Source organism: Lycium barbarum, chromosome 11 (genome assembly GCF_019175385.1).
Source record: "Lycium barbarum isolate Lr01 chromosome 11, ASM1917538v2, whole genome shotgun sequence".
NCBI classification, from domain to species: Eukaryota; Viridiplantae; Streptophyta; class Magnoliopsida; order Solanales; family Solanaceae; genus Lycium; species Lycium barbarum.
Window position 1 is genome coordinate 124,194,769 of NC_083347.1, and position 23,017 is coordinate 124,217,785.

A 23,017-nucleotide genomic window follows, 5' to 3' on the forward strand; every position below is an offset into this window, starting at 1 on the left:
AAGAACTTCTCAACTCAAAAAATCAACTAACTAGAGTCACATTAAATATTCTGAAAGTCAATTAATTAGAGTGGAGTGGTACATAGGATAACCAACGCTTTAACATGGCAAGACATTCCACAGGATTCCACTCTGGGGCAGTATGTCCTGCTCCCTGAATTCAAAAGGCATTAAATTGAGTCACAAAAGGTTGCTTAAACGAGTGAAATACGGTAATTATATTCTCGCCCTTGATATTTCATTAAATCAATAATTTATTTGGCAGTTAGAAAAAAGTAAAAATAGTTAACTTAACTATGGTAATTGGTAAACGTATGTGTGAAAGACGGATGCATTGCGTTTATTAATTTAATATAAATAAATATCGAATGCGAGTAAAGTATTAGGTACAGGAAAGCAAAATGAAATTAGTTTCTTGCCTTGACCGTCGCGAACGTCATTTGGTTGGAGTAACTTCTTGTGTAACTATGCAACAATAAAGCTTAATTAGTTAGTTCAATTTACCTAATTTGCACCATAATCCAAGGGCTACTTGAAGAAATATTTAGGTTAGGAACTCACCCAGCAACTTGACCATCGACAATCCATGGCTTCCAATAATCACTAATTGAGTAGTTTAGTGATTTGATCCATGCTTGAGTTGAAATAAATGGTATAACCATGTCGTGATCACCACTACTCCAAAACAAAAAGTTAATTATAAAAACAAAAGAAAAATATTTATGCTCAATACATCTTAACGTTTGAAAAGCCACATCCAAAATATGGGGTTAATTTTATGGATGGTCACTCAACTTTTATTTTACTGCGTCAAAGTCGTTTAAATATTTTTTGTAACAAGGAAGTCACTCAACTTTATCCAAGTATCATAAAAGTCACTAAACTGTTTTTGTAACTAAAATATAACCTGGCCCAAATATCACAAACAGTTATCTGGAGGAAAAAAAATCAGACATTTTCAGTGATACTTAGGTTGTTAGGCAAAGTCGAGTGACTTTTGTGGGGTCCAGACCCACAATTTTTGACTTTGCCAAAAGAAGAAAAATTTGGCACCGGCCAAATTGCAGAGTTTGTCAAAAAGTGATACCAATTCGTGGGGTCCAGACCCACAATTTTTTACTTTGCCAAAGGAAGAAAAATTTGGCACCGGCCAAATTGCAGAGTTTGTCAAAAAGAGTTGCAAAAAGGTTGAATTTGGCACCGGCCAAATTAAATGCAAGGTTGAAGAATTAGCACAGGCCAATTAATGCCAAGAGGAAAAATTGCACACTCCATCCCTATAAATAGGGAGCTCTCTTTCAGTTTAATGACACACCAAAAAAAATCTCAGACAATACATCTGAGAGAGAGCAAAGTGAGGTATACCATAGACTGTGAAAGAAAATAGTCTGTGAAGAAAAATAGAGTGTGAGTGATATTGTAGTGAGGTGGGAAAATCAAAAGAGTGTTTTTCTTTTCTTTTTGAGGGTGTAGTGGTCTTAGGAGTATTTGTACTCGTTACTACACAGTGTAAAATTCCTTACTATAGTGATATCAGCTTCTCCTCTTGGTCGTGGTTTTTCCCTTATTCAGAAGGGTTTCGACGTAAGATCTTGGTGTCATTATTGCTGCATTTTATTCTTGCTAATTTAACCATAAGTTAGTGTTCCGCATTTATCACTAATACCGTAAATATTATTTTTGCGGGTCTATTTTATTCCCAACAACTTTTTGGTTATAAAATAATTGTTTAGTAACTTTTTATAATATTTACACAAAATTGAGTAGCTTTTTCCCATTATAAAAGTATTTTAGTGACTTTTAATACTTAAAAAAAATTGAGTGACCTTTTCATGACAAAATTATATAGTGACTTTATTGCTAAAGTAAAAATTGAGTTCCATTTGTGAAATTAACCCCTAAAATATGTCTACAGTATTATTACCTCAAAATAGACTAGTCTAATACCTGTAAATAAGAGACCTGAAGCCTTTACGGCTAAGATTTGCATGATATGGTATAGTATTGTTAACAATTATTGCAAAAGACAAGTTAATCCTGAAAAAGTAGTACACGCTTCAATTCGCTGATTTTGTAGTTATGCGTGCCAGGTTTACATCAAAAAAGTTGTAATTTTTGTTGATGAAAACTAAGGTATCATTGGGTATCTAAAGAAGTTGAATTCAAACTTTAGAGCCTGTCAAAATAGCTTTTAGCTTTTACAGAGAAAATGGTGAGGCACACGGCTGGTGATGTTAAGGCCACTGTAAACTTGACCAAATTTGAGCTTCAGTGGTCTCCATTGAAGGAAATTGGTGAAGAAGAATAGAAAAAATAAAATATAAATGGGAGCAGATTTAAATTAAGAGAATAACAATTTCACATAAGCGCCACGTATGAAAATCAAGACGGGGACAAGAGGATTTAACGGACGGAGGGTAAATATGGCACAAAAATAGAGTACAGGGGCAAGTATAGCTCTAAAGTTGGATGACAAAGGCTAATATATCAAAAAAGTATAATGAAGGGCAAATATAACTTTTTTCTGAGAGTACAGGGGCAAATATGACCCTTTTCCGGTAAGTTATTCCTTTATTTTGTGAATACTAGCTAATTTCTAAAAGTTCAAAAAGCTGGACTAATAATTTTTAAATTGTAATCTGAGATATTTGAACTTAGTTCTCGTGTATAAGAATATTGGGAAAAAGAGTATATTAATAAACGTCACTAAATTATTTCCGTGGTGAATTTATATCGGAGTTATTTTCATTGTTTTTCTAATTAATTTCGTATGAATATATCTTATATCTCTAATGCGGGCCAAACTCTTTTTGTTAGCATATTCTATATCTAACTCTTGTATCTTGATTTCTGCGAGTATCTGTTGGTTTCGAATGATTTATTTACTTCCATTGTTTCATTTTCATAGTTATCTATAGCAGTTGATACTCCTTTTATCATGACTTTCTTGTTTTGTTATTTCTTGTTTTCATATTGTTTTCGATACGCTTGATCATATCTAACCTTTTGTCTTTTCCTCTTTTTTTCTCCTCTCTTGAGCCGAGGGTCTTTCGGAAACAGTCGCCCTACCTTTCAAGGTGGGGTTAGGTCTGCGTACACTCTACTCTCCCCAGACCTCACATAGTAGGATTATACTGGGCTTGTTGTTGTTGTTGTTGTATTCTATATCTAACTCAAGATAGCTATTTGTAAATATTTAGTGTTAACACTTGCTGGGACGACGCGTGCAGCCTTTCAAATTAAAGATTTTTATAAAAGATAATGATGAAGTATGTAATTTTCTTTGGGCGACATTATTGCTATAGAGGTGGTCATTGATTAAATAGGAAAACCAAAGTTCAACAACTCTTGGGGAAGATACTTTTAAAGATATTTAACAAGAAATCTCTGGTAATTTTGTTTTCCTGTTATTAATGTTTCTATTATTTTTTCGGGTGTTAGTATTATTTCAGTTTGATCACTTATATTTATTTCTCTATCGGTATAAAATTACAAAAATTCATGTAGTGCATTTATTTGAATTTGTTGTCACATTTTTTTTAAAATATGTAGTTTTCCTTATAAGATTTGATTTTTAAAAGAAAAACTGTATTTATGCCCTATATTATATATCCATTCTTTTAGTTTTTGTATTGTTCATATATATAGATATATTAACTAAATTTATAAAAAGATATACTTGACAGCGAAGCACGGCAAATTAACTAGTTAATGAATATAATTGAGAAGTTTGAGTAGAAGTGCTTAGATTAAGCGAAACTTAGAAGTCTATTTAGAGATATGTTTTTCCAACTTAAGTATAATAATTCTTACTATGAGTTTTTGCACGATAGGAATAGAAGACTCAAATGTAGTTCTATAGGACATTACGGCTCCACATTACTTATCGTGGAAATTTCATATATTTATTGCTTAAACCAAGTTTTAAATATTAGGATTTTTACATAATTCAAATAAGCAAAGATTTAATAAATTAAAATTTTAGTTGATTTTAAATTCAAAATTATTTCTATCACAATTTAAGATTTCCTTTCGTTGAAATTATTTTTGTAGCATGGCTTCTTACATATAAAATCAGAAGGGTTGGAAAAGGTCCTCAAAGTTAAATAAAAAGATTTATTTTTCTATCTTAAAAGATAAATTATGCTCCAGATGGAGTTCATAGCACTCTCAGAAAATCAGAACTCTTTTTCATTTTTCTATTAAAGTAAAAGATACTATCCGAACTTCTTTAGAAAACTATGTTACGTTGCACCAACCCAATAAGTTAAAGAGGACTAAACAATTTTATAGTAGAATACACGAAATTAATAACCTATACATATAAATCTTGTCCAACACTGATCAACTCACAACAACATTTTCATGCTAATTTTTCAAATTAAAGAAAGTTGGGTCAGTTGTGTGAATCCCCCCCTCTTCCTTCTCAAAAGTACAAAAACGAAAAGAAAATAAAAATAGATAAGGTTCTCCATTTAGTCAGTTGGAAAGCCTTCTCTATCCCAATTCCTATATAGTACTTCTTGTCACTATAAATATTACTGAATTCTCTTACCCTAGTTCCAAGCTCCTCATTTGCATGCATGCACACTTGACCTCCCTCCCTCGATCTCTAATCTGCAGTACTATAACTTACCCTAAGCATCTTGAGATAGAATGGCACTCCGAAGTAGCTCGTTTGCTCTATGTGCTTTAAACCTATTCATATCATTACTCATCTTACTGCTTGAGCCTAATCGAGTGTTTGGCTCAAGCAGGGGAGAACATTTTGGTTTCATCGTCGATGATAATATTGGTGCAGATGCTGGCTTGTGCGCCTCTCTCGTCACCGTTCATGGTTATAAATGCCAGGAATTTGAGGTAACTAGTTATGGTACCATCACTTTACTGGCACGCACCCATTTTTTTGAAAAAGATTTGCCCAAGCACTATATTTTTATATAGGAAATACAATGATCAAGAACTCATTAACTTATACAGGAAATACAATGATCAAGAACTCATTAACAAAGTAATTAGTAGTAGCAATGCAATATTCTAATTTAAAGGCAGATGAGGACCATGAGTTAGGTATTATGTGTCCACCACTGCCTATATAAATAAGCTAACGGAAAGTGTCATGTGTTTTAATTTTCTCAGGTTACGACTGATGATGGTTACATATTAAGCGTGCAAAGAATTACGGAAGGACGCGTAGGAGGTACTGACTCCAACAGGCAGCCAGTACTGTTGCAGCATGGAGTTCTTGCGGTATTTAATAAATTTGGACATATATAGCTCGACTTAATCATTATTACTGCATTTCTTGTGAGATTAAGGACCTTGAGCTGCGTTACGCTATTTACCCAACCTTGCGTAACAATCTCTTACAAAATACGGCTGATATTACTAACAGCGAACGAGTAGTGTAACATATATACTATATATACAAGGAGTATATAATTTTTAATGATAAAAGCAATTATGTTTTTGCAGGATGGCGCAACGTGGGTACTGAATCCACCGGAACAATCACTGGGAATGATCTTAGTAGATAATGGCTTTGATGTTTGGATTTCTAACAGCAGGGGAACCAGATACAGTCGTCGACATGTCAAACTTGATCCTAAAGATCGGGTATATATCAATGAACAATTAATTAACACATGCTTCCAAACTGATTGAAAAAGAACTTGAGACAAAGTTAATATACATATTGTGATTAACAGAATTATTGGGATTGGACATGGGGTGATCTGGTGATGTATGAACTTCCCGCTGTCATTGACCATATCTTCACACAAACTAAGCAGAAAATTCACTATGTAGGCCATTCCCAGGTAACATCAAATTTTAACAAAAGGAAAATTCTCTGCGTTCGATTATAAATTTATTTGGATATATGGACAGGGAACTTTGATAGCTCTAGCGTCATTCTCAGAAGGAAGACTAATAGACAAGGTGAAGTCAGCAGCGTTGCTCTGCCCAATTGCTTATTTGAGCCATATCACCACTCCTCTTGGTAACATTGCAGCCAGATCCCTTCTTGGTGAAGTTAGTACTCTAATTTTTTCTTCATTTATTTCGTTCATTATATTCATTTTGGATTTTCAATGATATTTATATGTTTACCATGTCATCAGAAGTTTATGACGTTTGGTCTAGCAGAGTTCAATCCAAGAAGGTACGTAAGTAAATTTGCTCATAATTAATTTATAGACACCAATGAATCTTCTTTGCTTCTTTCTCATTCCTTGATCTTCAATTGATGAAACTTACTCTTACTGTTTTTTAGCAAACCCGTATTAGAATTTGTCAAGCTCTTGTGTGCTGCGCCAGGGGTGGACTGTTATGACTTATTGACTGCAATTACTGGTATTAATCTATATTAAGAGTATAAGTAAATGAATTATATATAGACAATAGTTTATGAAGTCAATTGCATGCATTTGTCACAAATCTAATACTTATAATTTACCTGCCTTCCACTTGGATAAAGGGAAGAACTGTTGTTTGAATTCCTCCACAGTACAGATGTCCTTAGAATATGAGCCTCAGCCCACGTCAACTAAGAACCTCGTCAACTTGGCTCAAAGTAAGTCCTTTAATTTATATAGTACTCTACATTTCATCTTCAAATAAATACTCCATAGAATCATATGATCATTTTTATTATTTAAATGCAGTGGTTAGAATTGGTAAAGTATCAAAATATGACTATGGGAAAAAGAGCGAAAATGTAGCACATTATGGGCAAGCCAAACCTCCAGAGTATAATATGTCCAACATCCCTCGCAATCTTCCATTGTTTCTAAGCTATGGAGGTCAAGATGCACTGTCCGATGTTCAAGATGTTCAGAATTTGCTCGAAGATTTGAAGTTTCACGACATTGACAAGTTGCACGTTCAGTTTATTAAGGATTATGCTCATGCCGATTTCATTTTAGGAGTCAATGCCAGGGACATTGTCTATAACGAGATTATTACCTTTTTCAGAAACTCTAGTCTGTTAAAGAGTGTTTGACTGAGAGTATCTTCCCATACCAAAAATAGAAAGAAACCAGTGAAAGAATATATGATCAAGTAAAGTGAATAAATACATGGGGGTTTTAATGTAAGATCGAGGTCAATATTGTAAGCTTTATTATGCCTAAATAAATTAGTAAATTATAAGAATTCTATATTCTCTGTTTCACTCATCAATTAAATGGTGCAAATTATAGAAGAGAATGGTCACGACAAATGTTACCATACGCGATCATACCAAATCGGTCGTTGTATTACATAAAATAACACTTCTCTCATTATTATCACATAATAATGAATCTAACAGCATGATACAATAAATTTAATTAACAATAAAAATAAATAGATATTTAAAATAATAATACAATACGTAACAACCATCGAAACGAGCAGTAAATGATCATTACTATGGACTGCTAAAGCTTTCCTACGTTTGATTTTAGGGAATACGTTCAAAGTTATTCATGTAATATACGAAAATGATCAAATTAAATTTGTCATATGTTATACATTTGGTCATTCCATATTCTTATTATTGGCAAATCTATCATATTTTCCTTGCTATATATGAAGATCTAGCTCTAAAATAAAATAAATTAAGTGGACTTCACGTATTCAAATTCTGCGAGACACATCTCCCTCTATTTTGAGAGGTCGATTAGGAAAAGAATTTTGTACATACTGTAACTCTCAATGGTTAATTCATATTCTTATCATATTTTTCGTTGCCATTAATGAAGTTTTAGAATGAAACGGTGAAATACATTATGTGTCCAAATTTTTCGAGAAAGAAATATTAGTGTTTTATTTTCTCTCTCCTCTCATCTCTCACCAACGATAAGTTGCAGCTCCCCCCATCCCCCCCCCCCCCGCCCCCCCGCAAACCCCCACCCCCCAACCAAGCCATCCCAAACGACCACCGGCGACCGTCGACGACCACTGGTAATACGCTTCCGGCCGGCTAGATCTCTCTCTCTCTCCTCTGTTCTCTCTTTTCTTTCTTTCTTCCTTTTTTTCTTTTTCTTTCTCTTCTACCCTGCGACCTGAAACCCTCCACTAGTAGGTTTCCGGGCAGTTTCTGCACAGTTACTCGAGTTTTCCGGTAGTTCCTGGCGGTGAACAGTATTTTCCCGCGGAGGGAACCCATGGGTTTTAGCCGAAAGGCAAAATTTAAAGATTTCAAATATGAGTGACAAAATTTAAAGACCACCCCAAAAAAAGGGCAATTCGTACTTTCAATCGTCATTTAACCCAACATATTATTTAAAAAAATCCTTAAAGAAATATATATAAAAAAAAAATTGGCGCAGATTGTCCTTCATTTGGGGTGTTTTTTAAGTTTTGGCCTTCAAATTGATGGTCTTTAAGTTTTATCCTTCATTTAATACCCCGAAGTTATGGATTCGAATCCCACCTCAGCAAAAAAAATAAAAAAAAATCTCAAGATAGAATTTCACGAGGCAAAAGTTTGCAAATCTGTCCACAAAATTCTGCCCAGCCCCAGCGAAGGCCAATCCTGCAAATTGTCCCCCCAAAAAAAGGCGGTTCGGATCCAAATATTTGGACTTAGACCCGGATATAAGCACGGGCAATGGGGCATGGAAAGAGATATTATCGGATATTTTATCCATTCCATTCCCGCCAGACTTTGAGAATTTGCAATGGCGGTGAGCTGCTGCTTCTCTGCGGCTATAGCTATTCCAATCCATCATCGCATTACTTGTCAAGCTCTCTCTGCCCCATCATCATCAGCTGTTCCTATAAACCCTAATCCATCTTCCTTATCCTGCGCCCTCAATTGCACCCATTTCCAATCGTACGCCACTCCACTCCTCCATTCCCCCACATTACTACCTCTACTTGTTTCAAAATGAGAATATTTATATACAGCTCTTTTTTTTTTGTTTTTTTATTCAGTACTCCCCTCCGTCTCAATTTATGTGATGTGATAGGTGTTTGACTAGGGTCCAAGTTTAAGAAAGGAATGGAAACACTTTTAAAACTTGTGATCTCACACGTTTCTGTATGCTTATAAATCATCTCACTAAGGGTAAAATGGATATTTTACAATTAAATTGTTAAATATAGAAATGTATCGACTTCCTAAAAAGGAAAGAGTATCCCTTAAATTATATGGTACTTACATAATTTAAGTGGAAGACACTGGATGGTTGTCATACAGTGAATTCGCCTCTCCTGGTAGAATAATATTAGTTTTTGTTTAGGCATAATACACGCTTAAACTTGGCCTCTACTGCCAACTAAACACTCTAACTTTGAAAATGCACATCTAGACACCTCAACTCATCCCCACTGTGTCAGTCGAACACTCCAACTTACAAAATGATCATCTAGATACCTCCAAAGTTTATGTGCCACGTCACCGTCGGATGTCTACTAGATACAACGGGGACGAGTTGAGGTGTCTAGACATGCATTCTCTGTTTAGTTGCGTGTTGAGATCAAGTTAAGGTGTCTAATTATGTATTATCCCATTTGTTTAACTGCCTTAAATTTTGGATGTTGTTCCACAGGTGTTCTGGTTGCACTCAAGAGTACGATCTCCATCGTCCGGTAGTAATTGATGAAGCTATAGGTTTCTTCAACAAGCTCGGCGTCAAAGATTTTTCCTTTGACAGTTGTAGATTAGTACGTGATTTCTGTAACATCTGCTCGTCTCCATAGTTGGTTGTTGTATCATTTTGGAGTCATTTTATGGCATCGCTAGTAAGATAGATTAACTGACTTGTGGATGCAGTGGGGATGGAGGTGTCGTGCAAAGCTTGCTGTTCGCGGTTCATCAAGTGAGCCGCTGATTGGGCTTTATGAGGAGGGCACTCATAACATAGTTGATATCCCTGATTGTAAAGGTCTGCTTTTGAGTATTCACTTATCTAATTTGGCGGTACATTTTTTTATGCATAGACAATAGAATTATCTAAGTGTAATTATGTGACCCTACTTCTGCAGCTCATCATCCAAACATAAATGCTGCTGTGGAGCTCTTGAAGCAAGGCTTGTTCTTAATCCCGCACCCTATTTTTTTCCTGATTTATTTGTCATTTTCTTTCAAAGTGAATTAGATAGTGTGAACTTACCTATTACAACAACAGCCACTGAATTTATTTGTATATTCTCTGTTCTCATTTGGATTTTCTTTTTCACTTTCGGTGTTGGCGTCGTATGGGTCTCTCCAGGGATAATTGAGTTGAATGTTCAACCATATGATGAAGATCAAGGCACTGGTGACTTGAGGTATGTTCAGGTGAGTAATACATCTAAGTTTGCAGAGGAAAGACTTAGGTCGATGAGATAGTTTGATTGAGGTTTTTTTTTTTTGGTGTTCTTTATCCACTGAGATGCTACTCATTATTGGGCAGATGGCCGTCACTACGCACGATACATCCCTTCCTATCCCGGAGAGATATAAGAATGGTTTGTACATTTTATAGTGAATAAGAGGCTTAGGATTGACCTTTGATGGAGTTGATAAAAATTGTCTCATTTCAGGTAAAGTGCAGGTCTCTTTGGTTTGGAATTCTAGAAGCGAGAATTCAGCTAACACTGGAAAACTAAATGCTTTAGCCAATGTAAGACAGTGATGCTAACACTACTAGACTTTTTCATCAATGAATTACGTCACTTTACATAAAATCTTACTTGCTAATGTAGTTCATCTGGGCCAACGGTGGGTCACGGAGAAAAGTTCATTTAGTTCATTCCGTTTGGGCTAATTTCCAGACATCGTCAAATAATGTGAGCAAATCTCTCTCTCTCTCTCTCTCTCTCTCTCAAATATGAATGGATGTCATGTGATTAGGACGTGTTGCTCATAATTTGGCCAGTTAATCGCCTCCTTGGATGTGGAGGTCCTTTCGTACACTATGTCGGATCTAAACAAGCGCATGTTACTAGTCATAGCTCGTTTACTTTCCTTGAAGTACTTTCTTTCGTGGTTTCTGTTTCCTAGTCTATGCGAAATTGAGATGCTTATGTCTGCTTCATTTTCCGGTGTCTAAATTTTCTTCAATTGGGAAAACGTAAACATTTTATTGTAAAAAAAAAACTAAAGAGAAAAGCTCTTTTTCATGAAGAAGTTAAAGCAGCTTAATGGTTTTGATGTTATCATTCTATCAAATACTCTCTTCATACTCGTCGGAATGTCAAATTTGTTCGCTCAAGTTAGTGGTAGAGGGAGTAGTTCATTATGTTGAATATGAGCTTCTAATAGAAGTGGGGAAATTAGTCGTGGAGCTTTGTGGCTGGCTGATGAACTTAAGACCCCGTCCGCTGTTCCAGTGGTAGAAATAGGCCTCCGGTTCCATGGATATGGCTTCTAAATTGTAGGGAGCTGTTTCATTGAGAAAAGAAATCTCTTGCTCCTTGGCAAGGTTGCATTAGTTGAGGATATTTTAATTCTTCCTCTTATTCAAGAACCTGGTATGACGGTGAGGTCTTAACTGTTTATCAAAAAAAAAAACAGTGTAGGCTTAACTTGACAATGAATTCCGCAACATATGAGAATTACAAATGGCTCTTGTCACTTTCTCGTATTAAGGAATACTAGAAGGTGACGCTTTGTGCCCACTGTACCGTCTTGTCCAACAAACCTGCAAAATTATTTGAATCTAGATATTGAACGCAGGTTTTTTCTTTTCTTCAGATAAGTTACTGAACAAAGTAGTTTTACTTGTCACATCTCCACGATTTCGAACAAAGACAATGAGAAAGACTTGTGAATTTCCTATCGTATGGCCTGAAAAACTCTGAACGTTCTTGCTCAAATAATCCTATTTTCCTCAGTTTGCTATATAAGACATTGCTGTTAGGATACCTGTAATGAGATCAGCTATATCAGTGGGATCATAGCTTAAGACTACTCAAATAAGTTCTCTCTTCAGCCAGGAGTTGTTTTAGATCACTATGGAAAGGTTTAAGTAGATTAAATATTATGAATAACAAATGTCAATATCATTTGTATTGTTGCGTGCAAAATTTATCAAGACTTATCCTTTGCAGATCCCACTAGACCTTGTCAGCTGTGCTGCTAATATTGAACTAAAGTACAATACTGTGATATCTTGATAAGACTGCAGCAGTTTGTTGATATCTTCTTGCTGTTATGCAGATTATTTTTGGAAACAGATGGAGACATTTGTTAGGGGAAAGAGATTTCTGGGAGCACGTTGGAGGGATTGATGTCTCTTTAGCTCCATCAAGCTTTGGGCAAGCAAATACCCGGGTAGAACTCTTAAAATGGATCTTATTTGTTCTTTTTTGGAGGAAAGATCAATCATATTTATTACCATTTTCTTGAGCTCCACCTTAAGTCGCACAGTCGAGACATAGAACAAATTTCACGGATCAAGCACGATAATCGTCGATGAATCCTTATTACATCTCACTTATCAGGAAAAAAGAATAGAATCCTTATTCTGTAAATAATTTAGTTTCATTCATTTCCCACCTTCTTCCATTTCTGGTCGTTTTCTTGGGCCAATCCAGAATTTCTGACCTTGCAATGTCGTGCTTTTTATGATTACTTTTTAATTTTAGTTTACACTAAACCCACTTAAGGATGAACTAAACTTGGTTTGAGCCACACTACATGCCTTTTACTGCTAGGTGCATGATTCTCATTATCGTTTTTTCTTTGGTAACCAGCCGCACAACCTTGACCGATTTTCCCATTACTGCCCTTTTCTTCCTTGATTTTACTTAATCATTTGTCATTCTTCAGGCTTTTGATTCTTTGCTGCGGAAGTTACACAAATATGTCCCTCAGGGCGCATCAGTTGTTGATCTCTATGCAGGAGCTGGTGTAATTGGGTTGTCTTTGGCTTTTGCAAGGAAATGCAGGTTAGGATTATAGTCCTCTACCCCTTTATTGGCCTACTGTGTTTTAGTGAGTCCCAAAAAAATTTATCTCTATGGAAATGGAAAATTCCGTATATTCAAAAACTGAATAACATTTGATAAAATCACTTCGTATTATTTTGAATTATCTTTCCATGCGTATAATGACATTTTTATATCCTTTTCATCTCTCTCTCTCTCTCTCTCTCTTTCCCTTTTGTGGATAATACTCCTTCATATCTTCTAGATATAATTTTAACACATCTATAGCAAACTCAGATCTGGTAACTTGTCTGAAGATAACATGTCTGAACTTTCCTCTTTTAATTTAAGTTTAAACTTTAAAGTCAACTAAGTCATCAAATTTGGACAGAGTCAGCTTTGAATCACCAATTCTCTTATTGTCGATAGTCGACTGCAAAACGTCATGATTCCAAACAAGTTGTTTTCTTCTCAGGTCAGTTAAATGTGTTGAGGTAAACAAAGAGTCCAGACAATCTTTTGAGAAGACAGTTGAGCGCTTGCCTAGCAATGTCGAAAGCAATATCAGCTGGCATCATGCAGACGCTTCAATAGTCAGTCTCAGCAAGTCAATTACATATGTCATAACAAACATGCACAGCTTTGTTTTTAGTCACATAAGCTTGTCTGCAATTTTAATTCAACATATTGTTTTTCAGATCTATTCATGTGCTCATACGGACACTGAGAAACACACTTCTCTTTTATCACGTACACTTACATATATATATTTTGCTCTATAATTTATTGTCCTTTGATTCCTACTACTATCCGATGCTTCTTGTACTTCGATTCTCTTTTATCTGTGGTAGATACTGCATTTTTTCCAGACTGCTTTATCATGGCTTTTTTCGATTTCGTTAGTTTCATTTGCATACTCCTTATCTGACCTTTCTTCGTCATGTTTTCTCTTGAACTGAGGGTCTTTCGGAAACAGGGAGGTAGGGGTAAGGTCTGCGTACACTTTACCCTCCCTAGACCCCACATTGTGGGATTTAACTGTGTATGTTGTTGTAGTAAGTATAATAAAAATGATTAGAGAATAGATAAGATGTGGTATTACAAAATTACATGGGACATACTGCAGGAGAAATATGACAATCTAATCAGTACGTCCTCAGCTAAGACAAAGTAGTAATGGTATTTCAATCATAGCACATGCTTACACCTAGAAGTCCTATGCAGAGCAGTGCATATGTCCTACACAAATACGTCAAAGCGATCTGCTTATAGTGAAAGGCCCAATTGTTACCCACTTTCCGAACAAAATGCAGACGATTAGCTAATTCCATTTCAATAGACACTTTTTCCAATTCCCCTGAAATTCAGTAGGCCAAGCATCAATGCATCAATGATCTTCTCATCATGCTGTTTTGGACTGCCCTGTGTACTTCTGCGGCTGTTCAGTATTAGTATCAGAGAAAAACAACTTTCATTAAGTGGAGATTCCCCATTTCGGAAATCTTGTCTTAGTTGCCAATTTGGTCCTACATAAAATCTACAGAATAGAGCTACATTGTAAGATATGATGTTTGCACCAACAATCGTATTCCATCAACCTTAGTCACTGTTATCCTCAAATTTTCATAGGTACTTTGATTGAGAAGCTGGATGCAGTTCTGAAAATGACCTCATCAGTCCTCTATTAATGGAAGAACTGACTCAATAAATCTTGTAAATTCAATTTTCTTCCACCTGGCCAGTTCCATTTCCCACTTTGGTGAGTTCAGTCAAAGTGGAGTAATGTGTAAGCACTAATTGCCTTAAATTAGACACTGTAATGAAGTGAGGGCCTTGCTATAACCCACACCGAGATAATAATTATGTGACTTTGATAGTGCATGTGTATGTCTGTTTCTTTATTCCCTCTTTTTGAAGTTTGGAAAAGCAGCAATATATGGAGAGGTACTGATTTACTCTGTAAAAGGTAGGAAATTGGAAAGAGGTCCGTGCTTCGCGAGTATCTGCGGTTAAGTAAACAGTATAAGGTTACTATTTATTTGCTTCGTCATAGTTAACATTATTTATATCTCTTGGACCTCTTAGTTCAATTCCGTAGAGAAACTCTACTGGTGGAAAATTTGCTATGACTTGTTTTAATCTTCTTTTCCAGACCCTAGAACTCTGTTGGTGTGCTGAATATCTGTATATGATTTGATGTTGTATAAGTTTTCACTTGAACTTACAACTTGCACAGGAACCAACTTCATGGCTCTTGGGATCGGATGTTGTTGTGGTTGACCCTCCGAGGAAAGGACTGGACCCGTCCTTGGTGAAGGAACTACGGCATGTCTCAGCAATTGAACTCAGAACATCTAAAAGGTAGACGAAAAGGAAATTCCACGAAGTAAATCGGTTGCTATATTTGTTATGGAAATTCACGATCATTGATGTACTACAGAATTTGAGGATGTTCCTGTCATCCACTTATGTTTTATTTGTTATGTTAGACCTGAAAAGGTCAAAGACGAGAAGAGACCGTGGATCCTGCGTGCCAGAGAAGCTGCAATTCAAATTGAAAACACAACTGTACATGAGGAAAATCAATCATTGCCTCAAACTCTTATCTATATTAGCTGTGGTTGGGAAAGTTTTAAAGAGGTATATGTGACCGTCAAATCCAGATTTGTCTTCCTATAATTCGTCTGACCTACCATTCAGTTCCATCAAGTTTTTGGTTCTTAAGATGCCATTCAACTTTAGGCACTGAACTAATGTTATCTTGAAGCTGATGATAGGCCCTTTTTCATGCAGGATTGCTCGTCATTGCTAGCTAGTAAGGAGTGGCATTTGCATAAAGCCCATGGCTTTAATTTCTTTCCTGGAACACAAAGGTTTTCCCTTTCCCTTTTGCAATACATGTAGTTCTACACACAAATTTAAACTTGCATCTGTGTGAACTAAAACTAAATTTCATCTGACATGATTACAAAAATAACTTCTATCATTTATTATTTTCATTCACGTATATGCATAATAAACACATCTGCTTGAAGGAAGAAACTGTGTGCTGCACAAAAAAATCTGAATGGTCTTCCAGCTTAGTGTTCTGGTAAAGAAACTAAAATGAAAAGGCTCTATATCTGTGATGGGGAAGAGGGTGGAAGATTCTTGTTAATTCTGTATAGAAACTTCTGTAAGGGAGAGATGATGTTTCTTCCTGTAGATTTTCATTTTTCAGTTGTTTGCTTTTCCATTATCACCTTGTTCATGGATCCAAGGAATCACTGCTCACAAATACTCTGACATGTGTGTGCACAGAACTTTTTGGGAAATTGCTACACAATGTTGCGTTTGATGTGTTGAAGGGACTTTTTAATTCTGATTATGTGTGTTATAAGGACATTTCTACATTTGAGATTGTGCATTAGTGTTCACTGATTGTTGAGAAAATTTAGCTCTCAACTGGAAGTCACCAATCCCATTGGAGATAGCAAAGGAATGAAATAGACACGGCAGAGGACCATTAGGTTGGAGGGCTGGGGTTCAAACCTCACATTCTAAAGAAACTTAAGAAAGAAAGAAAAAAATCCTCCATTTTTGCTAAAGATGAAGATAATTCTTGTTAAGTATAAGAATGTCCCCTCTTTTTTAACTTCTTATTTTTTTCCTTATGCATATTCTTATCTGTTATTCAAGATCCCTTTCGCTTGCTTTGTTGGTATTTGATGCTTAAATGTTTTTGCTTGAAACTTCATTCTTTTGACTACTCACGTGGTCCTTTATGTTTGTGGAGCATTCATAAGTAATCATTTTAAAGAAATTGATCTGACTGGATGCAGTATTGAGATTCTAGCTGTGTTCAAACGAGGCAGAGGAGGTAGCACCAAGAAGAAGAAATTGGGAAAAAAACAAAAGAAACCCCACTGAGTATAATGCATCAGTAAAAGAAGAGGACAACATTGAAGCACATATTCAGCTGAAGTAAATTACAAGGAACAGAACAACAGCTGAGAGGAGAAGCCTTCGTTCTGGTAATTTTCAATGGCACAAGACATTCCTCATGATGCTGTTCTTGCCTTATGGGTCATTTATATGACTCTCGCCAGTCCAACGGCTGTATAAGTTAATGCCGTGAAAGTCATTTGCGCCTAATTAAGAATGTCTATTCATAAATATTGTTTCGCTCATTTCTGGTCTCACATCATTAGCATTGTGCTTGCAAGAAGCAGATAATGCTTGGGGTTGTTTGGGTTGGGAGAAAAATTCATGAGTTCATGTATAGCAAGAAAATAATCTTTTGGCTCTTAAAAGCATCCATCTCCCATGTATTTCTCTATGGTCTCAATCGTTTCTCTTTCTTATGTTGCTATGAGTAACGGAGCATGTAACTGTTGCGCATCTGGATGCTTAATTTGATGAAGCTATATGATTTCTCTTTACTCTATGGCTTAATACACATGCGGCCTCCTAAACTTGCCCTTTTTTCCTCCATTTTAGGCACCTCAACTAAGTGTTCCTATTGAACCCCTGAACTTTGACCTCGAATGTGTCTATCAAACACAGTCCAACTTGCGTAGTATATATGGTGAGTTTCATTTTTTTGGTATCTGATGAGTATAATTAAAATGGGTATGGTGTTTTAATTGGTTGAATTTTTCACGTAGGATGCAATTGACATTCAAGCGTAAAGCTAAAAAAAATAAAACTCACAATATATGTTATGTAAGTCGGATTGTATTTGATAGACACACTTGAAGCGAAATTCAGAGGTTCAATAAGAACAACACTTAGTTGAGGTGTCAAAATGAAAGAAAAGGGCAAGTTTATGGGGCCGCATATGCATTAAGCCTTATTCTATGCAATGCAAAAGTATCTGATGACATATGTACTAGTAAAATACTACTTCTAAAGCAATTTCTGAAAGGAAGTTAGATGTGGGCAGACATTAATAGTGGAAGTTCCTTTACAATTGGTCATTCAAGATCGTGTTAGAGTGAGCTCAAATGCTTCTAATGTTGATGACCATTATCAAAACAAAGTTTCTTGTATTTGCATGTACACAGCTATTGGTGATATACACATAGTTAATGGCTATACAAATTCAGATCATTCCTCTTTTACATTATATTGACCACCGAAATTTAATCAAAGCTAGTACTTCAACAATTGAAACAACGGTAGGTAGATATCAATTCATCAACTGCTGGAGTGAGTTTATATTCCATGTAAAATTTGCGCCCAAACAGCTGCACTTGTACCCTATAATGCCACCAACATGTATGTCAGGAAGAAGATGCTGAAAAGAGACTACAAAAAACCTTATAAAACAATGCAAACTTCCAAAACAAAATAAAAATTAAAGGTCACATGCCATTTCAGACCAAATGTATAGTATTTGGTGATACCAATTCTCAGTATATGCCATTGACAGGCGGAAAACCTTGTCATCTTTTAACATAATGTAGTTATGATGGGGAAGAAAAGGGATCTACAAAATCTCATCGATGGATTTGACAGAAACAACACTTGTAAGATTGTGGCGTTTTTTAGGATTTAGAAGACAGTATAGGCTTGAGACCAGATTTAATATACATTTATCTTAATACATAGCACTCGATTTTCACATATATACCCATAGGATTCGAGCTGATAGTCCAGATTTTGCAAAATATGCGGAACCACTCCAGATCTACTGAAACCATACACAAGAAGCACTATTTCCTGGTTTATATCCACCGGTCTTTCTCAAATGGCATCCCCCTCAACTAATAGCATTAATACAGACCTAGCCAAAGTAAATGCTCCTTAGGCCTTTACTAACAGCCTCTCTGCCCCTATCCGAAGTGGAAGGAATAATGTATAGTACCAAAAAACATTAATAAAAAGCTTTGAATTCCTAGACATTAGTGCATAAAGAGCAAACCATATACCTGGATATTTACATGTATTCAGCTTCAATGCTCATCCTCACGCAGTGCTAAACTTTTTGCGCAGAATTCACCTCTGTTGCACGCTTAAGAAGAGACCTATACTCTTGACTTCTCGACCATACATCAATCTCACGTGCACGTAGAACAGGGAGCGGATGTGAAAGTTGCCTTGTTTGAGCATTTCTGAAGAGAAAGCATGTTGAAGGTAAAAGAGATAAGAAAATAAGAAAATTGCAAGCCATACTATCTCAAGATATAAGACAGCTATATATACCTAATATACCACCCCACTGGGCTAGATGATGCTTTATCATAAGAACGAGCTTGCTCTAAGAATGCATCCACATTCAGTTGATCAGACAGAGATGGGCAGCCACCAGCTAATTTCATTAATACTGAAACAACCACCTCTTGTGGGAGCATGACAAAAGAAGGAAATTCAGGCATAAGATATTCTGATGTGGTTAATGCCCTAAAACTAAATTTACTATTCGGATTTCCTATACCTTTGGATCTTGAGCAACAAGAAGTGCTGCACGATCACAAGTGAGTTCTGCTGCTCGAAGCCAGCGGAAGAGTTGTTCTTCCAGTCTCTGAGCAATCAAACCACCAACACCTATGGGGAAAAATATTTCGCTATTACTTGTAACTGAAATGAGCTCCTCTTTCTGCTTGCAGCTACACAACTAATCCCAATTAATGCATGGTGACAGCTAAGAAGCAATTGATGCACACTCAAGCAGCTTTTGAATTCCATACCGCATTAAGATGAAATATACTATGAGCCCTAACACCCTTAACCATTAAAATTGCATAGTATATACACTTTCCGCCAAACAAAGTCTGACATATACGTTGTGAACAAGCTTTCTAGTTTTAAAACATCAAATCAGAACAGCAATCTTCTTATTCACCAGGATTACCCATGAGACCATCAGGATGTTGATGAAAATATCAATTAGTCAAACAGAAGATGCTTTAAATAGAAAATCACAAGGATACTTCCTTTAGCATGCAATGTCCATGTCCATGTCCAAACAAGTCAGACAAAAACTTTGCACAACTCTTACCTGACATAATATACAGATTAAGGGGAAAAACTACACTTACATGACATGTATCATTATACATCTTATATATGATATACAAATCAATACGCAAAGAGTCTTTTCTAAAAAGATTCCGTTGAACCACTTCAATGAGTATTCATGAGATTTCTAATTTTTCTAGAAATATTTGTTTTTGATAATCTTACATGATTAACTTACTACTGACTTAGGATATCTATTGTTTAACTTCTGCATCCCAGCTGTTTTGACTGTTAATTAACCAGAAATGGCTGGATTATCTTCTACTTTCATTTCACCATTACGCAAAGTAAAATGTAAGTCATACCAGGAACAGTATAGGCCCCAAGAGTGAGAATATTAGCAAATGTCAACCACACACCATGATCACATTTCAGATGACCTAACTCATGAGCCAAGACAGCCTGGAATAACAAAGGACATAAACGAGGCAAATCAAACCAATGCAACAAAAACTATAAGTCGAAACAGATGAGAAAACTAAGGTACCATGGAAGACAAAAGAGAAAAAATTACATGCCGAGTTTATTTGACAAGAAAATTAAGGTACCATGGATGATAAAGGAGAAAGAATTACATCCTGAACTTGAGAATCCAAGTTTGAAAGTTAAAGACAGAATCAGTACCTGAAATTCCTTTCGACTCAGCAGCTCCACAAGGCTTGTATGAACAACTACAAAAGGCTTTTTACCACTAATAGCCAGAGTATATGCATTGGGAACAGGACTTTGACGTACATACAAGTCAGGAGCCTCAATATTGAGAATTCTAGCAGCGTCAACCATTAAGTGATGAAGTTCAGGGAGCTGAAAAGACAAGCTAAATCAGTTAGATAAGGGAAGATCTTTTTGACCTCTTAATCTGGAATTGTAAAGTACGTTGCAAACACCAAAAGGTTCCAGTCCAAGTACTAATAATCGTAAGCTATTAGCTGAATTTGATGATCCATAACAGGGAAATTCCATTAGAGATAAATCTAGAAGGAAGAACATTTTATTCCTCAAATACGTAGTACCCGTTTAGTTATGAAGTAACCAAGCAAGTGTAAGCTGATGTAGCAGAAGCATAGAACAACCAAAACCTTTATACAAAAACCAATTACAAGCACATGAAAATTAAAGAAATAGTCTGTTTGATAAACAGAACTTCTTGAGTCCATAAAAGGTAAAGACTCATCAACAAGGGGCACCCACCGGAAGTTAACAATCTTATTATACTAGGTGATTTCTGCTATTTCAATAGATGATTCTACTACGCAAGTAGGCATCAGCAGAACAGACAAAGAAGTGCTACAAAAAGATCTAACAGTGGCATGGATTAAATCATGATGTAATGGTCTAAAATGCAAAACGAATAACCTGCTTTTCTGAAACAAGAACTGACGTCCCTATGTTCTCCAGAAGCATAATTTGTTCAGAAACAGTCCCTGCAGTAACATCTACAGATCAGGCGTACGAATAGGCTTCAATCATTTGGAACATAAAGAAGAAATTAGCTATTCTTTGAATTAAAAACTTTTATTAATTAACGAAAAAAGACACCGCATTTCCACACGCTGTCCAGATGACAGAAAACTAACACATGCACCGTTTTTCAGGTGAACTTCCAAGCAACCAAGTACACCTATTGTCATTATTTTTCTTTTAACCGTACTGGTTTATAAGATGTTATATACAGTAACTGAAGGGTTCACCATTATTGCAGACTTTGGATAAATAAATAAAAGTGCAATCTCTCTAAATTGTTGCAGACTTAAAACTATATAAACGAAAGTGTGATAACACTTTTTGGTAGATGGTTAAAGTTATACAGGTATTAATAATACAGGGATTAGTTATGAGAGAATCTATTATGAGGGAATCTATGTACTCTATTATTTTATGCAGGGATTAGTTATGCAGGATTTAGTTATTCATGTATTAGTTATTCCACCCTCTATCCTGCATAAAGTAATACATAGATGAATCTCATAACTTATACATGTATTAGTTATGCGGGTTTCTAAATTGCACACCAAACACACCGTACATAAATAACTTACATCCTAACGAGCTACTAAACATGGTATATATTACTTACGCAGGATTTTATACGTGCATAACTCACCTCCAAACCAGCTACCAAACGACACTAACACTTGAAGTTTCTAAATGAGCATATATTACATAAAGCAAAGAACTTGAGTTAAAGTTTCACTTTTACCCATTAAAAAACCGACCCACTTTATCCAAAGCTCAAACTTGACATGTTGCAGACTTGAAACAAAGAAACAGAAATGTTGTGTTTTGCCTTTACATGAATTTCAACAACCATGACCTGACTCATAAAACCACTCTTACCTAGTAAGGCTTTTCCAATGTCGTTGAGACCAGGTATTGCTCTCAAAAGCAACGTATTCTGGGCAACATAGAAATTAAACATCAGAACACCGTTAATCAACCTAAACAGCACAATTTTTCAAGAAAGACAGAAGCAGCAAAAAACAGTTGAAAGAATGACCTGTCTGTCAAGAGGATGTCTAAAATCATCGGCATCAAGATCACGAAACGTGACAGAGGCTGCTCGACATACAAAAAGACTCAATCTTTGATTGGTTCTCAGCTTCCTTAATCCACTGCTAATTGATCTAATTGGAGTTTTGGTGCGGTAGTTAAGGTTAGAACTGACAAGTGATGCGGAGAGGTAGAGTGCTGGAAGAGGAATAGAAGCCATTTGAAAGATATTATTAGCGTATGTATGAACTCTGCTCTCTAATCCATTTGTTTGGTTTAATAAATCAGGCACAGACTTTTGGCTTCTTCTTTATATGGAAATCGTAGTTTTGTTTCTGACCACATCCGTACTCTTGGTAACCATTTGCTCCCATTTCATTGTCCCTTCCTTTGACTTGTTAACAAAATATCGGCTGCTTAATTGAACACAATATCTTACTTTTTGTGTATTATTTATATTAATACACAAAAACGGTTAGACATAGAGCCCGTTTGGATTGGCTTATAAGTTATTTTTAACTTTTTTGAATGTTTGACTGGCCAGTTTAAAGTCACTTTGTGCTTAAAATAAGCTCAAAAAAATAATTGGATCCATTTGACTTAGCTTGTCTAAAGCAATTTATAAGCTAAAAATAACTTATAAGCCAAAAAAAAAAAGTTAAATTACCTAACTTATTTTTTT

General features: G+C 35.8%; 3 protein-coding genes and 1 long non-coding RNA gene across 8 annotated transcripts; 2 read left to right on the forward strand and 2 right to left on the reverse strand.

Moving 5' to 3' along the window:
• Window positions 1-343: 343 nt before the first annotated feature.
• On the reverse strand, window positions 344-3,850 carry LOC132619148 (uncharacterized). Its single transcript, XR_009574534.1, has 3 exons — window positions 1,948-3,850; window positions 562-675; window positions 344-465 (listed from the first exon to the last, which is right to left on the reverse strand). It is a non-coding gene; the product is annotated as an uncharacterized LOC132619148 (long non-coding RNA).
• A 623-nt stretch (window positions 3,851-4,473) lies between these two features.
• Window positions 4,474-7,155, forward strand: LOC132619146 (triacylglycerol lipase 2-like). 2 transcript variants are annotated; one of them, XM_060334098.1, is made up of 9 exons: window positions 4,474-4,860; window positions 5,140-5,250; window positions 5,476-5,616; window positions 5,709-5,819; window positions 5,890-6,033; window positions 6,123-6,163; window positions 6,275-6,354; window positions 6,479-6,574; window positions 6,666-7,155. In XM_060334098.1, the coding sequence occupies exons 1-9, from the start codon at window positions 4,657-4,659 to the stop codon at window positions 7,001-7,003; spliced, it is 1,266 nt and encodes a 421-aa protein (XP_060190081.1). In that variant the 5' UTR covers window positions 4,474-4,656; the 3' UTR covers window positions 7,004-7,155. The 2 variants fall into 2 exon arrangements, with proteins under 2 accessions (XP_060190081.1, XP_060190082.1); XM_060334099.1 differs by having other exon boundaries at window positions 6,126-6,163.
• Window positions 7,156-8,616: 1,461 nt separating this feature from the next.
• Window positions 8,617-17,281, forward strand: LOC132616593 (uncharacterized). The gene is made up of 15 exons (XM_060331115.1): window positions 8,617-8,821; window positions 9,540-9,654; window positions 9,764-9,875; window positions 9,976-10,020; window positions 10,203-10,270; window positions 10,386-10,440; window positions 10,516-10,595; window positions 10,678-10,761; window positions 12,134-12,247; window positions 12,746-12,864; window positions 13,319-13,436; window positions 15,080-15,204; window positions 15,333-15,483; window positions 15,637-15,716; window positions 16,665-17,281. The coding sequence occupies exons 1-15, from the start codon at window positions 8,667-8,669 to the stop codon at window positions 16,750-16,752; spliced, it is 1,509 nt and encodes a 502-aa protein (XP_060187098.1). The 5' UTR covers window positions 8,617-8,666; the 3' UTR covers window positions 16,753-17,281.
• A 548-nt stretch (window positions 17,282-17,829) lies between these two features.
• Window positions 17,830-22,720, reverse strand: LOC132616594 (plastoglobule-localized metallopeptidase 48, chloroplastic). 4 transcript variants are annotated; one of them, XM_060331117.1, is made up of 9 exons: window positions 22,343-22,714; window positions 22,183-22,240; window positions 21,202-21,269; window positions 20,470-20,649; window positions 20,151-20,247; window positions 19,262-19,371; window positions 19,030-19,163; window positions 18,756-18,938; window positions 17,830-18,121 (listed from the first exon to the last, which is right to left on the reverse strand). In XM_060331117.1, exons 1-8 carry the CDS (start codon window positions 22,553-22,555, stop codon window positions 18,803-18,805), a joined length of 996 nt encoding a protein of 331 aa, XP_060187100.1. In that variant the 5' UTR covers window positions 22,556-22,714; the 3' UTR covers window positions 17,830-18,121; window positions 18,756-18,802. The 4 variants fall into 4 exon arrangements, 3 of the variants coding, with proteins under 3 accessions (XP_060187100.1, XP_060187101.1, XP_060187099.1); XM_060331118.1 differs by having other exon boundaries at window positions 17,830-18,132; XM_060331116.1 differs by having other exon boundaries at window positions 17,830-18,084; window positions 22,343-22,712.
• Between the last annotated feature and the right edge of the window lie 297 nt (window positions 22,721-23,017).

Bases quoted from the DNA above. Each gene is read 5' to 3' on its own strand.
- LOC132619146 (XM_060334098.1), top strand. From the start codon at position 4,657: ATGGCACTCCGAAGTAGCTCGTTTGCTCTATGTGCTTTAAACCTATTC. The intron at 4,861-5,139 runs GTAACTAGTTAT...TAATTTTCTCAG, and splicing joins ATAAATGCCAGGAATTTGAG to GTTACGACTGATGATGGTTA. The intron at 5,617-5,708 runs GTATATATCAAT...TGTGATTAACAG, and splicing joins AACTTGATCCTAAAGATCGG to AATTATTGGGATTGGACATG.
- LOC132616593 (XM_060331115.1), top strand. From the start codon at position 8,667: ATGGCGGTGAGCTGCTGCTTCTCTGCGGCTATAGCTATTCCAATCCAT. The intron at 13,437-15,079 runs GTCAGTCTCAGC...CAACTTGCACAG, and splicing joins ATCATGCAGACGCTTCAATA to GAACCAACTTCATGGCTCTT. The intron at 15,717-16,664 runs GTTTTCCCTTTC...GACTGGATGCAG, and splicing joins TTCTTTCCTGGAACACAAAG to TATTGAGATTCTAGCTGTGT.
- LOC132616594 (XM_060331117.1), bottom strand. From the start codon at position 22,555: ATGGCTTCTATTCCTCTTCCAGCACTCTACCTCTCCGCATCACTTGTC. The intron at 20,650-21,201 runs GTTATTCGTTTT...TTGTCTTTTCAG, and splicing joins TTCTTGTTTCAGAAAAGCAG to CTCCCTGAACTTCATCACTT. The intron at 18,939-19,029 runs GTATATATAGCT...CTTTCTCTTCAG, and splicing joins CCAGTGGGGTGGTATATTAG to AAATGCTCAAACAAGGCAAC.